Below are 18,024 nucleotides of genomic sequence, written 5' to 3'. Positions count from 1 at the left end.
TAGTTCACTGCAGCCTGGTACTCCTGGGCTCACGCAATCCTCCCACCTCAGCCTCGTAAGTAGCTGGGACCACAGGCAGGCAACACTGTATTAGTTTGTTTTCACACTGCTATAAAGAACTGCTTGAGACTGGATAATGTGTAAAGAAAAGAGGCTTAATTGCCTCAGTTCTGCATGGCTGAGGAGGCCTCAGGAAACTTACAAGCATGGCAGAAGGCAAAGGAGAGATAGGTACCTTCTTCACAAAGCGACAGGAAGAAGACCATGTGTGGAGGAGGAACAGTCAAACACATAAAATCATCAGATCTCATGAGAACCCACTCACTATCGTGAGAACAACTTGGGGGAAACTACCCCCATGATCACTTGCTACCAGATTCCTCCCTCGAAACATGAATATTTTTGTAGAGATGGGGTCTTTATTGCCCAAGGCTGGTCTTGAACTCTTGACTTAAGTGATACTCCTGACTTGGCTTCCCAAAGTGCTGAGATTATGGGTGTGAGCCACAGTGCCTAAGAGAGAAACATCCGTAGGATGTTTCTTCATAAAAATGTTTAGTAGATGAGATTGTCCAGGAGAACACATCTTGCTTTGATCACCTTTGTTACTGTGGCCGAGGACAACTGGTTATAGCTAGCCAGGTTTTGAGCAGCATTGCCATTAAATGTGGTTTTTAAGATAAGAGCAGTTTCAAAACTAGAAATTGAAGTAGGACAAAGGCTGACATAGTGTCTTATTCTTGTGTGACTTAAGCTACTTTCTGCACCTGTGGGTGGAGAATGAGTAAACTTTTAAAAGTAAAATTACATATTTATTTAAAAATGTATTTTCAAATATTAACCTCTTCAATCATATTCAGTAGGTACAATGTTTAAGTAGTTTCTGAATGTTTTGTTTTTATAAATTATATAGATGGACACCTATAATTGCCCCCCTACTCAAGGTGCTCAATACTATTTGGTGAATGAACAGATCTGGACACAAGGAGCAATAGTAGTCTTACTAATGAGCCTGTTATGTATTTTTTTTGTGTGTAAAACTAAACAGTTTCTTAGTATCATTTAACTTTTCATACTATTTGTTATCGCAGAATTTAGTAGTAATGTATATCACCTATTTGTTTTCTTCTTCTGGTTCATATTTGCCTTGGGGTTATGGATCAGGTGGCCTATTTTTTCTCCAATCAAATACTGCTTCATGGTTCAGAAATCCCAGTACTTTTGAGCTGCCTAAAATTTATATACTGTTTACAGCAGATTGGTGTAAAGTTTGGTTTAATTACGAGTTTGGATTGCTGATGATTTTTTAAAACTTCTCTCCAGCATATACCTCACCATGTTTCTTGTCTTAATTAATTTTAATCCCATTATTTTATCTCATTTTGTGTGTTACAGAGATTAATGAAATAGAGAAAAATAAGTAACTTCTAGTTTCACAACCCAAGGGCAAGTAGGGTGTCCCTGTGAGCTTGTTTTTTAAGCCAGCTATGTTTTTCAAATCAAAGTTCCAGTACTGTTACTAGACAGCATTCTAGATAGATTTTTGCTTTTTTTTTTGTAACACTGTAATTACTATATTTTTCTGTATTCAAAAAAGCCTTTTCTTTTTCTTTTTTCCTTTTCTTTGTGATATTTGAGTTGGTTTTCTTAGGTGAAGCATCTGTTAGCCAGAAAAGGTGTTAAGATGGTGTAGTTTTGATAACTTTTATCACATTTGTCCTCAATACATTTGTGGTCATATTCACCTATCTATTAAGGAAGTATGTAGAAGCAAATGTATGTGGTTTGGGAGAAAACAATACCTCCTCCGTGAACAAAACAGAAGTATATATATATTATTGTGTATGCAGGATTTTTACTTACTTCAAAATTTGAATGGATTGGAGGATATGTGGGAACCTCAATACTGTTTACAGGTAGGAAGCATTATGTTTAATGATAGATTGCAACTTAAAAAAAAAAAGTCTCATACTTCCAGGTGTATGAAATCAGATTAACCTACAGCAACTGGCATTTTCCCCAGAAGTTCTTCCTTTGAATATAAAATCATTGTTTTCTTAGAGGAGGAAAGCTACTGAAATTAAAGTAAAATGAATTTCCTAATTTTAAATTTTACTTATGACATATATATGGTGAAGAATGTAAATTTTCTTGAGCCATAGTGTTATATGAGCCTTACTGGGTGGTGACGGTAAGCAAATGTTTTCTTTGTTGCCACTATCAGTCTGAGGGAAAAGTATACAGAACATAAAGCAAGAAGGAAAGGGCATGTTACAAATCAACTATATCCTGGCTCATTTTTGCTTTGTTTTTTGTTGTTGTTGTTGTTAAAGCCCAGAATCATAACTTTTTTCCTTTAAATGTGTGCCAGGATTATTACATTTAATTAAAACTAGATTTTACGTAGTATGCAGAAAATTTGAGAATCCTACTCATGCAAATGAGATATTGACAATCTATACTTAGCAAAAAGATAAACTGGATAGTAGCAATGATTCTTTGTTACAATGAGTAACTCATTATTTGGTGAAGTTAAAAGGGCCTCTAGATGCATAAGGATTGATTTTTTCCCCCATTGTTAAATACACCATATGCCTGTTATCAAAAATGTTTTACATAATAATTGTCTAAATATGGTTGGTCCAACTTATTTCTGGTTTGATTCTCGACACAGATCATGTCAGTAGGCACCTTATTTTTAAAAGAGTGCAAATAAAGATAAAAATGTGTACCTCCTTTCCCAGTGTCCCTATTGCAAGATGAGAGACAGTATAATCAGTTATTGATTTGTAATTCATTAAATTACAATCAATCCGTGAGTAGTTGATAGCTGACTGCTGTCATTCTGCTGAGAAGTGATTATTTTGGTTGCATAAAATAAATATTACATTGTGAATTTTGTTTAATCAAATTAGTAGTGGAAGTGGACTTTGGTAAGTGCAGGATGTATGTAGTACCTTAGTATAACTTGACAGTTTTTAATGTGTATCCCTATGGAGATTTATTAAATAATTAGAATTTAGTTTGATTGTGAACTCAGAATTATGCGTTGTCTTTTTTTGTTTTATTTTGTTTTGTTTGAGATAGGGTCTCAATCCTGTTGCCCAGGCTGGAGTGCAGTGGCTCAATCAAAACTCATTGCAGCCTCCATTCGCAGGCTGAGGTGATTCTCTCACTTCAGCCTCCAATTAGCTGGGACTACGGACCCCAGCTGCTACACCCGGCTATTTTTTGTATTTCTAGAAGAGACAGGGTTTTGCTATGTTATCCAGGCTGGTCTTGAACTCCTGCACTGAAGCAATCCACCCACCTTGGCCTTCCACAGTGTTAGGATTACAGGCGTGAGCTCTTGCGCCCTGCCAGAATTATGTGTTGTCAACCTGCCTCATTCCTTTTGAGTTTTTTCAAAAAACTCATTTTCTTATTATTTCCCTACTCCAGTATATACAGTAACCATTAGCTTTAATGAGATAAATAGGAATGTGATTGCATATGCATTAGAAAGATCAGGATTGCATGCAATTAATAGAAATGTTTTATTATATACAGAAGGAGCAATTTGATCTTAGTAACATTTATGAGATTTCTAGCCTTAGGATGACTCCTAGAAGGATGTATCATTTTGTGTAAAATGCTGTCCAGACTCAACAGGCAAATATATTGAGCTCTTTTGCATATATTTTCTGTGGGGCGGGAGTGTTATTGCATAGGCATGTTTTGTAATTGTCAACTTGATCTAATGGGCATTTCCAAAAAAGGACTTAGATATTTTAATTAATATTTACTTGTTAATCTAATACTGACAGAATTTCAGAGCATCAAGGAACAAAATTTACAGTTGAATTTTGAGTACGATGCATCTCTTACTAGTCATGTAATAAACCTGTGTTAGATCCTGTGTTACATACATCCAAAGAGGCACTGGCTGGTTACATATTTAGTATTTGTAGCTGGTATGATGGGTGGCAGCGTCATTAAAATGCTTTATCTCATTTGTTAACTGTGTGTCTCTAAAATTTTTACCATTTTAAGCCCTTAGGTAGAATTTGGTCATACCTCACTTTGCCTCTCTTTATAAAGTATAACACTGCATATTCACATATGTATAAATATCTATATCTAAAGAAGTATTTTAAAGAGTATCTTAAACTGTTTGGCTTTTGTAAACTATATATAACCTATTAATGCAGTTTTATTGTAATCATATGCTACAGTGGTACATTTAATCAGTGTAAAAAATTTTTTTGTAGAAAAAGATTCAGATTTTTGCATTTAATTCCTTAGCTGGAATTCGTGGGTTGATCAGTAGTTCAGTATTTTGAAATCTGTGTTCTTCAGCCACCTTGCTGGTGTTACCAGTAAAACATTGTGTTTTGTTTCTTTCTTTGTTTTTGAGATGGGGTCTTGATCTGTCACCCAGGCTAGAGTGGAGTGGTGTGATCTTGGCTCACTGCAGCCTCGACTTCCTTCACTTAAGTGATCCTCCCACCTCAGCCTCCTGAGTACTTGGGATTAGGGGCTCACGCCACCATGCTGGGCTAATTTTTGTACTTTTTGTGGAGACAGGGTTTCGCCATGTCTCAATTCCTGAACTCAAAACAGTCCACCCATTTTGGCTTCCCAAAGTGCTAGGATTACAGACATGAGCTACCATGCCTTGCCTTATTTCTTGATTTTAGAAATTGAGTGTCATGTGGGATAAAATCAAACAGAACTAATTATAAGTAACTCTTATTTCAAAAACTTGGGTTATTTGCCCATTTTTTTGTGCTATTTCAATTAAAGCCATTTTTCAATATTTCAGGTTTAATGAAAATATTAAAATATTCCAGTCACAGATACTTATTGCTTATGAATTATGAAGTCATAAACAGTATCTTAGGACAAATGAACAAAATGAACTAAATGGGATCCTATGACTTTTATCACCAAAGTTAATAATCTTGTGGAACTTTACAAATACAGTAGAGAAATCTTTAAGTCAAATAAGACTTAATACCCTGTAACTGTGTTTATGAACAAGTTACTTAACTATTTTTAACTGTAGTCTTGCTTCAAAATGAAAAACAACTTCTTGGTCTTTTTCAAGCGCTGTGCCTTTACTGTTTCTTTCAGAAGTTTACACTTCCTATTTCAGAGGAAATAACAGGTTGTCACATAGAAACCACAGTTTCTTCTTCATATACTTATTTATCTCTATTAAAATCGTATTTAGTTCCTTTAGTTATTTTGGCTTAACTGCTTATAGCTAAAAATGATAATAATTACTAGCTGTTATTGAGTATTTACTGTGTTTCAGGCACTATTCCCTCTCCTCTCCTCTCCTCTCCCCTCTCCTCTGCGCTCTCCTCTCTCCCCTCTCTGCTCTCCTCTCTCCCTTTTCCCCTCTCCCCTCTCCCCTCTCCCCACTTTCCTTTCCTCCCCCTTTTCCTTTCCTCTCCTCTTTCCTCTTCTTGATGGAGTCCCACTCTGTCTCTCATGCTAGAGTGCAGTGGCGCAAAGGCGCGATCTTGGCTCACTGCACCCATTGCTTCCCAGACTCAAGCGATTCTCCTGCCTCAGCCTCCCAGGTAGCTGGGTAATTTTTGTATTTTTAGTAGAGACAGGGTTTCACCATGTTGGCCAGGCTGGTCTCGAACTTCTGACCTCAGGTAATCCACCCACCTCGGCTTCCCAAAGTGCTGGGATTACAGGTGTGAGCCACTGCACCCAGCCTTTTGTGTTTTCTGTATATTAATTAATATGTTTAGTTCCCTCAACAACTCTTTCAGGTAAGCACAGTCACTATGTCCTTTTTACAGATGAGGAAACAGGTCTAGAAAAGTCAAGTAACTTCAGGGTTACACAGCAAGTAAATACTGAATCATGGATTTGAACCCAGCCAGTCTTACTCTAGTCTTTCTCTTAACTGTCACGTTGTACTCCAGTTCTAGCCTGAATTGTGCTTTCTTGCCTTTGCTCTTGTTTTTCTCTTTGCCCTCTCCCAACCAGTTGAAATGCTTCTATGTTAGGCCATTTTAAAAATAGGCAAATTAAGTAGTTAAAATCTAGGAAGTCTCATCTCTGCCTAATGCTTAATTACTTTGTGATATTGGGCTTGTTGCTTTTTACATATTTACAATGAAGCCTATGTATACCCAACAGAATTTTATTTTTATTTTTATTATTTTTTCTTTTTTTTTGAGACAGAGTCTTGCTGTGTCACCCAGGCTGGAGTGCAGGGGCGTAATCATGACTCACTGCAGCCTTGAACCCTTGGGCTCAGTCTCTTCTCCCACTTCAGCTTCCTGAGTAGCTGTGACTACAGGCATGCAGCACCACACCAGGCTAATAGAATTATTTTTTAATGATTACATAGGGTGTATAGCAAATGTATAGCATAGTGCCTGAGACATGATGAACTTTGTGAGGGTCGTTGGCTAGTTGTTTTATACTAGCCGGTAAGTCGTCTCTAAAAGATACTGTCCTCCCCATCTAATTAGTGTGTTACTTGTTCAGAGTGGGTTTGTAAGGCTGAGGGCATGTTGTTTGTGTTTAAGAATCATGTTTAAATGTGTGTTTTGCAATTTGGGGATACAAATGCTTACCAGAGGATTTCTGTCTTCATTGTTCTTCAGTGAGGTTGAAGTATAAGTCATAAAGGAGATTTTATGATGCCTGAAAAGCTTTCTGTAGAGTGTGTCATATGGCTTACTTAACTTTATTTTCTTTATTTTTTTTTTTCCAGGAAATTTGGTGAGCGGCCTCCACCTAAACGACTTACTAGGTAAGTATTATATTAGTCAGCTTTTCATACACACATTTATGAAAGTATAAATCCTATTGTTTTAGATATTATGTTAGGTACCCTTGAAGTCATTCAAATATTACTATCTAGAGCATAAACTTATTCTCATCCTTCCTTTCCCTCATCTCTCCTCCGTTCCCTCACCAAAAACAGGAATAAAAGGAATAGTTGAAAAGGGAAAATGAAACCTTTCTTAGAATTAGTCTTGAGTCTAATGTAGTGAATACAACATGGATGGCAGTGCAGATAGCTTTCTATATCTAGCTGTGGTTAGCCCATCACAATTTGTTGATTGCAAGTGAGATTTGAAAGTAAATGCTTTTAGGAAAGAGTTTTAAGGAAAACAATTTCTACCCATTTTAAGAAAACACAAGTTTTATCTATTTTTAATGAGTATAAGTAAGTTGTAGAATTTACGTTTTAGTTATGAATGTTAAAAGTATTAGTCTTGAATGATTTTTAAGATTTCCAGCAGCCAGAGTTGTAAAATAAAGAGACCTAGTTCTATAGCCATGTCCTAGAGTCAGTGCAAACCTTGCCTTATTAGCCGTTTATTTTTGGAGACTTTCAAGAAAGTTGTATGTTTATATGTCTGTCCTTTTTCTTCATAAACTCAACTGAGATCACACTCTTATCATTGTTCTACACCTTTTAACGCCACTTAACAGTACATCTTCTACCTTGATATTTCCCCTTAATGGCTCCATGGTTTTTCATTGTTTTCATACCACTTTTAATATTTCACATTGATGACCATTTAGGTTATTTCCAAATTATTGCTATTGTTTTAAAAAGCTGTTATGCTTAAAGAATGATGGGGACCTACAGAAGGATACAAAGGACAGTTCGAAGGGAAATCTGGGACGCTTTGATTATCAAGATAATTAATGAGAGTAATGGATTAAAACCCATGTAATAAAACAACAGCCTGAAAGTCTATACGGAGATAATTAATCTCAGGGTAAATATTATTTATTTATATAAGTAAAAATTATTTATAATCAGTAAACAGGGCAAAGAGGATAGCTTTTCCTTACAGACGCATGTTGCCTAATAAATGTAGAAGGAATGGTGGTGGCATTAGGAAATTAGGCTTTGACAACCTCAGTAGGCAAAAATCATCAGTGGATGCTTACGCTACTGGATTAATGTTTGATGACAAACACAGTATTTACAGAGTCTCAAAGTATACACTCACAACATATGTATTTAATGATAATAGGGAAAAGTAATAACATGATAGTGGAGAAACCTGTCAGACATCACCTTAATTATGTAAATTATTATCACCAGTAATGAACAGATAGGTATCATGTGCATCCCAAGAAAGACATATTATATTACTTTTTGGTATTTTTGCCAAAAATGCATAAGCTACATCCAAGAATAAGGAAACATCAGACAGAAACAAATTGAGGGACATTCTAGAAAATAAATTGTTACTTGCTTTTCCTAAATTTTAAGATTATAAAACACAAAACACTGCAAAACTCTTCTAGGTTAGAGGAGACCAAAGAGGCAAAGCTATATTTAAACAAATCCTGAACAGGAAAAAATTTTTTTCTTTTGCTGTAAAGCTGAAGTGGCCAAATGTTTTCTGTAATGGATCAGATAATAAACATGTTGTTTAGAGGGCCTCACTAAGTGTGTTAGGACTTCTCGACTCTGTCCTTGTGTCTCCAGATCAGCCATAGACAGTATCTAAAAGAATGACATATCTGTGTTCCAGTACAACTTTATTTTGTTTACAAAAACTGGTGACCCTCCTGATTTGACCTGAGGGCAGTAGTAGTTTCTCAGAATACCTACTTCACCCACCAGGGGACCCTCATAAAGGACTTCCGTGGGACAGCTGGCAAAATTTGAATAAAATCTGTAGATTAGGTATTAGTATTGAATCGGCGAAAATTGTATAAAAGAATGTCCTTGTTAGGAAATAAACGCTGAAATATTTTGGGTGAGGTAGTGCTATATCTGCAATTTGCTCTTAAATGATTTAAATAACATAATATGCAAATAAGGTGTAGAATGTTAACATTATGGAGGTCTGAGTGAAAGGAGACTAGGAATTCTTTGTACTACTTGTACTATTACAACATTTCTGTAATCTCAATATTATTTTTAAATTTAAATTTTTTTGGAAAAAGCATTACATTAATTCTAGGTTAAGTAAACTGGGAAAATATAGCTTGTCTCACAAGGCCATGTAAATATATTTTCAATTACTTGTTTTCATATATATATATTCCGTTGAGTCAGTTCTGGTGAGTGGAATTGCTGTATTCATATGTCTAGGCATTTTGAAATTTAAAATTTAACATTTTTGTTTCATTACCAGCAGCAGTTAGACTGCTAATGATATATTTTGATGAATAAGTTAATGTAAAATAACATTCTCTAAAAATAACAATCAGTACAATGATAATAAACCTCATAAGGAAATGTGCCTTTCTTTCCCCTAAATAGATGCAATAAGTCCCATTTAGTTTATCATTATTTTCCATTGTTTGCCCTTTAAGCAGTTCCCCCTCTTTGGAAAACTTGAGTAGCTTTTAAGACTTTTGCCTCTGGCCAAGATAGAGTAACATGGAGTAGAATTACTCTCTGGCTTGGAACAAAAACCTGGACAAAATATGTAAAACAACAGTTTTCCAGGTATTGAACATCAGGTATAGAAGGATGAGTGATTACTGAGAAACTGGGAGTCCACAGAGGGCAAGACAGCAGGGCTGCAAAGTGGAGAGGAATTAACTGTATAAATAGGTCCAGAGATCTATCACAGAGGTTTCCTTTTAGCCTTCAGCTACATACTGATCAGCATGCGTGTGTAAGGAAACTACTCCGTCGTGGGGATTGGGGAAAAACATCCCAAAAAATTAGAGGAAACAATTTCTAAAGTTCACTTAGGACTATGAATTGTGCCTGTTAACAGTAGCCAGAGTGGAAAATCTCGTAATTTATGGGGCATTCGCTAGACTGCTCAGAAGGGTTTTGTTTCAGTAGTGATACAAAATTGGGTCCAGGCATGATGCTCTGTTTTCACCTGGCAAACTTAAAGAAGGATTGAAAAGATCAAACTTAATTGTGTACCAGAACAAAGCTCAAGAATATAGAAATAGAAAAATATCCAGCACTAAGAAAGGCAAAATCAAAACATACCAGTCATACAAAGGAGCAAGAAAATATCCATAACAAGAAAAATCAGTGAATCAAAACCAACCCAGAAATGACATGCATGATAGAATTATTGGATAAGAACATTAAAACAATAATTGTTTTGTTTTTTTGTAGAGACAGGGTCTCACTATGTTGCCCAAACTCGTCTTGAACTCTTGGCTTCAAGCAATCCTTCTGCTTCCTTGACCTCCCAAAGTGCTGGGATTACAGGTGTGATTCACCGTGCCCAGCCTAAAATAGTTACTATATTTGTGTTCTATATGTCCAAGATGCCAAGATCAAGAGCTGGGAAAATTTTTCTTTGAAGGGTCAGATGGTGTATATTTTAGGTTTTGTTGCCCATATAACTTCTATCATACTACTAAGCAGCAGTAGACCATGTGTAAATAATTAGATTGTCTGTACAGTGAAGTATAGCTTTATTTGTAAAATGGGTGATGGGTAGGATTTGGCCTACAGGCTGTAATTAGTAGATACCTGAGCTAGAGGAGAGGTTAGAGACATAGATTACACACACACACACACACACACACGCACATGCACACGCACACACTCAAATCTCTAAAGATGAAAACTACAATATTTAAGGTGGAAAAATACACTTGGGATTAATTTCAGAATGGACAAAGAGTAGATTAGTAAACACGAAAACATAGAAATAGATACTGTCTAAAATGAAGCACACAAAGTAAAAGTCTGAAAAAAAGTGGTGAGCATTAGTGAGCCATGGTTTATTGTCAGGTGACCTAATATATATGTAGTTAGTCATTGTAGGGAGAGTATGATTAAAACAATATATGAAGAAACAATGACAAAAATGTTCTAACTGGAAAATTAGTGAAAATTGTAAAACCACAGATCTAAGCCGGGTGCTGTGGTTCACGCCTGTAATCCCAGCACTTTGGGAAGCTGAGGCGGGCAGATCTCTTGAGCTTAGGAGTTCAAGATCAGCATGGGCAACATGGCGAAACCATATCTGTACCAGAAAGTTAAAAAAAAAAAGTTAGCCAGGAGTTGTGGCACGTGCCTGTAGTCCCAGCTACTTGGGAGACTGAGGTGGGAGGATCACTTGAGCCCACGAGATGGAGGTTGCAGTGAGCTGAGATCACACCACTGCATTCCAGCCTGGGTGACAGAGTGAGACCCCATCTCAAAAAAAAAAAAAAATCAGTTAATCCTGAGTACAGAAACTACCCGGAAGTACTCTGTAATCAAATTGATTAAAGTCAGTGATAAAAAAACAACAGAAAACAAAAGACAAATTATGCACAAAGGAACAAAGAGAGGATGACAGCAGGTTTTTCATCTGAAACCTTGCTATGGATAAGACAGAGCAAGTGCTTTGAAATGCTCAAGGGGGACCTATACTTGTCAACTTAGAATTCTATATCCAGTAGATATATACTGTTTTAGGCATAGTAAAAATGGAAAGAATTTATTGCAAATAGGCCTTAGCTACAGTGTTAAAAGAAATTCTTCAAGCAGAAGGATGATCATACTAGAAAGAAATCCGATTCTGTACAAATTACCAATATCAAGAACAAAAAAGGTGACATCACTACAGAGTACAGATATTTGAAGGATAATAAGCAAATATAATAATTAACTTTTTGCCAATAATATTCAACTTTTGAAGAAATGCACAAATTTTTTGAAACTAGCAAACTACCAAAGCTTACTCAAGAAGAAACAGGTAACCTGAATCGTCCTATATTTAAAGAAATTGAACTTATAAACCTTCTGACAAAACTGCAGGCCCAGATGGCTTCACTGTTGAAATTCTACTGTATGTTTAAGAAAAAAATTATCTCAGTTCCATACATACCCTTTCAGAAAATTGGAGAGCAGGACATACTTATCAGTTCATTCTGTGAGCATAGCATTACCCTGTTGCAAAAAGTAGGCAAAACATTACAAGAAAATGAAATTACAGTCCAGTATTCCTTGTGAACATAGTTATAAAAAGTCTTCACAAATTTTCAAATGGAATCTAACAATATATTAAGGGGATGATTCATCTTGACCTACTGAGCTTTATCTCAGGAATGGAAAACAGTTCATGTAATTCAATATATTAATAGAACAAAAAAGGAAAATCATATGGTTATCTCAGGGGATTTAGAAAAAGCTTTTGACATCCATTCTTAATAGAAATTCTCAGCAAACTTGGAGTAAAAGAGAATTTCCTCATCATAGGGTGCCTATGAAAAAACTACATTTAACAACATGCTGTTTGGTGAAACACAGTGTTTTTCCTCCAACATCAGGAACAACACAGGGATGTCTCCTTTCACAGATTTCATTTAACATTGTATTTTGATGTACTATAAGGCCAGAAAAAGAAGTGAAAGACGTCTAGATGGGAAAGAAAGAAGTGAAACTGTCTTTATTTTTAGATGTCATGATCATCTATATAGAAAATTCTGCGGAATCTTGCTACTAGAACTAAAAAGTGAGTTTAGCAAGGTAGTAGGATACATGATTAACATACACAACTAAATTGTATTTCTGTATACTACTGCGCAATGGGAAACTGAAATTTGAAAGCAATACAATTTACACAGTAGTATAAAAATATATGTAATTCCATGGGAAAAGTCTGACAAAAGGTGCAAAAACTCTACACTGAAGACTACCAAACACCACTGAGAGAACTTGAAGTCCTAATTAAATGTTCTTCAGGTAGAAGACCTAATATATTGTTGAAATGAGCCAGGTACAATGGCTCATGCCTATAATCCCAGCACATTGAAAGGCCAAGGTGTGAGGATCACTTAAGACTAGGAGTTTAAAACCAGCTTGGGCAACAAAGTGAGACCTCGTCTCTACAAATAATAAAAAAATTAGCTGGGCATGGTGGCATGTGCCTGTGGTCCCAGCTACATTGGGAAGCTGAGGCAGGAGGATTGCCTGAGCCCAGGGGGTTAAGGCTGCAGTGATCCATGTTTGTGCCCCTGCACTCCAGCCTAGATGACAGAGCGAGACCCTGTCTCAAATAAATATATATGGTTAAAATGTCAGTTCTTCTCAAATTGATCCTATGGATTTAACACAATCACAGTCAAAATCTCAGCTGTTTTTTGTAACAGCTGACAAGCTGTTTCTAAAATTTATATAGAAATGCAAACAACCTTGAAAAAAAAGCAAAAAGAACTTACACTGCCTGGTTTCAAAACTTATTATAAAGCTATGGTAGTTTAAAGTATTGTATTGGCATAAAGATAGCTAAGTAGACCATTGTGTCAGATTAGTGGCCACAAATAGTTCTTCAGATATATGATCAGTTGCTTTCCAGTCAAGGTGCAAAGGCAATTTAGCTAGATTTTTTAAAATGATAGTCTTTCTAACAGTTGATTGTGGAACAATTGGATATCCATTGCTCCTTCAACCTGCCCCCCCACACACAAAGTAACTACAGTCTATACATAGTACCCTATTTAAAAAAATAGCTCAATGTAGACCTAAATGTAAAACTTTACACAGCTTTTAGAAGAAAACATGGGAGAAAATGTTGTTTATTAGGCAAACATTTCTTAGACACTAAAACACAATCTGTGGAAGAAATTGATAAATTTTACTTCATCAAAATAAAGAACAAAGATGAAAATGACTCTGAAAAGTAAATAATAAGGAAATAATCCATTTTTAAAGGATGGAAATGGTCTGAACAGATACTAATCCAAAGAATGTATGAGTATAACAAATACCCATTAAGGAGGTGCAAATTAAGACTACAGTGAGTGTGTTAGTCCCACTGGTTTGCTATAAAGTGTACCATTAACTGGGTGGCTCATAAACCACAAATGTATTTCTTATAATTCTGGAGGCTGGGAAGTCTAAGATTAAGACGCCAGTGTATTTGATGTCTGTTGGAAGATGCTTCCTGGTTGATAGATGGCTGTCATCTTTGTGTCCTCACAAGGGCACTGATCCTATTCTTGAAGGCTCCATCCTCATGACCTTATCACCTCCCAGATGCCCCACCTCCTACTACCATGGCATTTCTGATTAGATTTCAACATAGGAATCTTAGGGGACACATACACTTTCTAGCAGTTAGATACTATTAATACTATATATCTGTTACAATGTCTGAAATTTTAAAGGACTCATCATGGGAACAGCTAGTACTTTCATACATTGGCAGTGGGTATATAAAGTGGTATAATAATTTTGGAAAATAATTTATACTTTCTTAAAATGTTAAACCTCTACCATATGGCCTAGTTATTCTGTTCCTACATATTTAATCAAGGAAAATGAAAACACCTGAATACAAAGCCCTGAACACGAATGTTCATGTTAGCTTTAGTTGTAATAGTTACACAGACACAACCCCAATATCCAGCAACAGGTGAGTGGATCAACAAATTGTAGTGTATTCTACAGTGAATTTCTATTAAGCAGTAAAAAAGGAACTCGATACATGCAATAGCATAGATGGATCTTAAAATAATTATACTCAATTTTCTAAGTGTGTCAGGAAAAAAGAATATGTACTGCATGATTCCACTTACATAGAATTATAGAAAATGCAAACTGATCTGTAGTGACAAAAAGTTGATCAGTGGTTTCCTGGGGATAGGGGGAGGCAGGAGGAAAGATTACAGAAAGGCAGAAAGGAAACTCACAATTGTGAATACCTTTATTTTGATTTTGGTGATGGTATGTATACACATGCCAAAACTTGTCACATTGCACACTTTAAAATAAGCGCATTTTATTGTATTTCAATTAAATCTCAATAAAGCTGTTAAAAACTTAGAAGCTTTTATACTTGAAAAATATTCTAAAATATTCTGAAAGGGATTAGTGTACCTTCTTGGGAAAATTCAGGTAAGTTTTTTTTGTTTATTGTTTTGTTTTGTTTTGTTTGAGTTGGAGTCTTGCTCTGTCGCCGAGGCTAGAGTACAGGTGCCTGCCACCATGCCCAGCTAATTTTTAATTTTTAGTAAAGATGGGGTTTCACCGTGTTGGCCAGGCTGGTCTCGAACTCCTGACCTCAAGTGATCCGCCTGCCTTGGCTTCCCAAAGTGCTGGGATTACAGGTGTGAGCCACCACACCTGGCTTCAGATAAGTTTTATTTCTTTTTAAATCTCTGAAAGACAGCAAACTACAGATTTATATTGTTTATTATTTAAGCTAAAATAAGGCAAATTTAGCAAAAAGTTTGTATAACAGCAAATGGAAATGTAAAATCAGTGACCAAATCTATGATAAAATTTTATTTTGTTAAGCACAAACTTGGAAATCAGAAATTTTCCCTTTTGATAATATATTATAATTTTAGGTACCATCTGGCCTTTTGTTTTGTTTTGTTTTGAGAGACAAAGTCTGGCTTTATCACCCAGGCTGGAGCGCAGTGGTGTGATCTTGGCTCACTGCAACCTCTGTGTCCCGGGTTCAAGCCAGCCTCCCACCTCAGCCTCCTGAGTAGCTGGGACTACAGGTGCACATGACCATGCCTGGCTAATTGTATATTTTTTGTAGAGACAGAATTTCCCCATGTTGTCCAGGCTAGCCTTGAACTCTAAGCTCAAGTGATCCCCCTGCCTCGGCCTCCCAAAGTGCTGGGATTACAGGCAAGAGCCACCACGCCTTGCCCTGCGAATGCTTTTTAAAATGGTTTTTTCTCCATTTCTTCTTTAAATAATATTCAAGTTAGGAAAATTTTAGTATCTCTTATTTTATTTGATGAAAAATATTTTAACATTTTTTCTCTCCACTGGTGTGTAGAGAGTTCAAAATCGGGCAGATTTTATTCCTTTAAAAAAAATCTTTGAAATCTGTTATACACTATTCTTACTCCAAATTAAGCAATATTGAAAAAGCATCCTGTTGTGAAGGTCATCTTTTAGATAGTATCAACCAGAATTAAAAATAGGAGAACCAAGATGGTGACCTGCCTTTGATTGTCAACACCTCATACTGTTTTATGTTCTCAAATTCCTCTAGTCCCAAATTTTTCTGTACATGAGATGTAAAACCTTAAGTAGCAAAATGGCTTATTTGTACAATAACATTTTAAGCTAATAGAACACAGATGTGTTGATGACCCATTGCTGTCAATGTAATGGCCTATGCCTATTTGGGAGTGGGAGGCGGGGAGGGGAAAACCAAGAGCTGGTCAGAATTTGAAAGGATATGTCTCATAGCTGTGTGACAGGATTCGAAGCAATTTACCTACTTATCTACAAAAAACTGGAATTTTGGGACATTTTTACTTCTATCATAAAAAGAGAGGATTGAAGGGAGATTTGTAGGTGTTTCCCTAGGAACAGGACCTGTACTGTTGTTTGGCTTTGGTCACTGATAGATGTAGACACTTAGTATAGCAGCCTCAATGTTTTAGTGTATTACAAGGGCACCAGGAATTTTTTGACTATTGATAGTATCCCTAGATTGTCATTTTCAAAACTGGCCCTCAGGCAAACAGTAGTTCTCAGAAAGCTTCCTTGAGGGAAAAACAAGGAGATCTTAGTCAGGTCTAATAGCTTGGAAAACAAAGCCTACAAATATCCCTCTCTTGAAGATTTTGCTTACGGTTCTGAGTAGTCCTGCCATTAATTGGTTTCACTTTATTTTATCTGATTTCACTGAAGCATCTTTGATTGAGACCCGCCTCTTTGTAAACCATAACTATTGTGGAGCTCACTTTGAGAAGAAGTGTCTGAGACAGTGTAAAAGGCGAGACTGCCAGAATCTGACAAAAATAGGGCAGTTCTTCGAGGTTTTGTGGGGGTGCATATAAATCTGGATGCCTTTTGGCAGCATCCAGAAGTAGATGTGAGGAGTTGAGCTGAGCTTTCTGAACCGTCAGTTGTCCATAAGTCCAGTTTTGAGGAAGAATTTTATAAAAAATCTTGACTGAATGTCAGCCATGTAATATACTTAATTGATTTAATCAGAATTCTGTTTTGGAACTTTTCTTTAAAAACTTTACTTTTAAAAATTGTCTGCAGGGATCAACAAACATTTTCTGTAGCATCAAGTAGTATATATTTTAGGCTTTGAGGGCCACATACTGTCTCTGTTGCATATTATTAGTCTCTGTTTTCTAACTCTTTTTTGTTGTTGTTGTTTTTTGAGACAGAGTCTCGCTCTGTCGCCCAGGCTGGACTGCAGTGGCATGATCTCGGCTCATTGCAACCTCCACCTCCCAGGTTCAGGCGATTCTCATGCCTCAGCCTCCTGAGTAGCTGGAATTACAGGCGTGTGCTACCGCGCCCAGCTAATTTTTCGTGTTTTTAGTAGAGATGGGGTTTCACTGTGTTAGCCAGGATGGTCTCAATCTCCTGACCTCATGATCCGCCTGCCTCAGCCTCCCAAAATGCTGGGATTACAGGCGGGAGCCACCTCGCCCAGCCTGTCTTTCAGAATTCTGTGTGTTATATACTTCAACTACTTAGAAGTATTCAATTTATAGACACTAGGTTTTTTTGCAGTGCATCTTTACATTTTCTTCTTGGCTTTTTTTGTTTTAACAGACTTAGTAATTAAAAACTTCCCTTTGTATCCAAAATTTTAAAAATCCTGTAAAGAGACAAACTTTTCTGCCATAACCTTAGTTATTCCCACCACCACCCCTTTTCCTTAATAGCCAAGAAGCATGACTATGTTCGTTGTGCTTCCTTCCCTCCCTTTCATTTTGTAGCTTGCTTCAGTGGTATTGCCTCACCCCCAACTCACTGAGAAAATTGTAATTAAGCTGTTCCATTTATGAACTAATTGTCAAATTTGTGAAGAGTTTCTAATTTTTATCTTTCTTGACTGTTCTGTAATATTTAATACCATTGATTATGTTCCCTTAACTGAAGTTGTCTTTTACCTTTACGTGGGGACCAGGTTTTTCTCATTATTTGCAGACTCCCATTGCCTCCGTTGGCATAACTAGTAAAAGCAGATCCGTTGGTAACAGCAGCACATGAGCTTATCTTACTATTCATGGATGTTTCAATTTAACATTCTCTTTGTGGTTTCTTTCTTTCTTTCTTTCTTTCTTTCTTTCTTTCTTTCTTTCTTTCTTTCTTTCTTTCTTTCTTTCTTTCTCTCTCTCTCT

The 18,024-nt window shown here is 36.4% G+C and overlaps 1 protein-coding gene across 4 annotated transcripts in view; it reads left to right on the top strand.

Annotated features, from left to right (window-relative positions):
• Positions 1-18,024, top strand: part of RBPJ (recombination signal binding protein for immunoglobulin kappa J region) — a 121,173-nt gene that overhangs the window by 68,092 nt on the left and 35,057 nt on the right. For all 4 annotated transcript variants that reach the window (XM_011965349.1, XM_011965346.1, XM_011965347.1 and 1 more), the window contains one exon: positions 6,728-6,766. In XM_011965349.1, coding sequence (XP_011820739.1) covers positions 6,728-6,766 — 39 coding nt within the window. The remainder of the gene's footprint in view (positions 1-6,727; positions 6,767-18,024) is intronic.

Source organism: Mandrillus leucophaeus, unplaced genomic scaffold (assembly GCF_000951045.1).
Source record: "Mandrillus leucophaeus isolate KB7577 unplaced genomic scaffold, Mleu.le_1.0 Scaffold720, whole genome shotgun sequence".
Classification (NCBI taxonomy): Eukaryota; Metazoa; Chordata; class Mammalia; order Primates; family Cercopithecidae; genus Mandrillus; species Mandrillus leucophaeus.
Note: the sequence above shows the minus strand (reverse complement) of the source record. Positions and strands in the feature narration are given on the sequence as shown.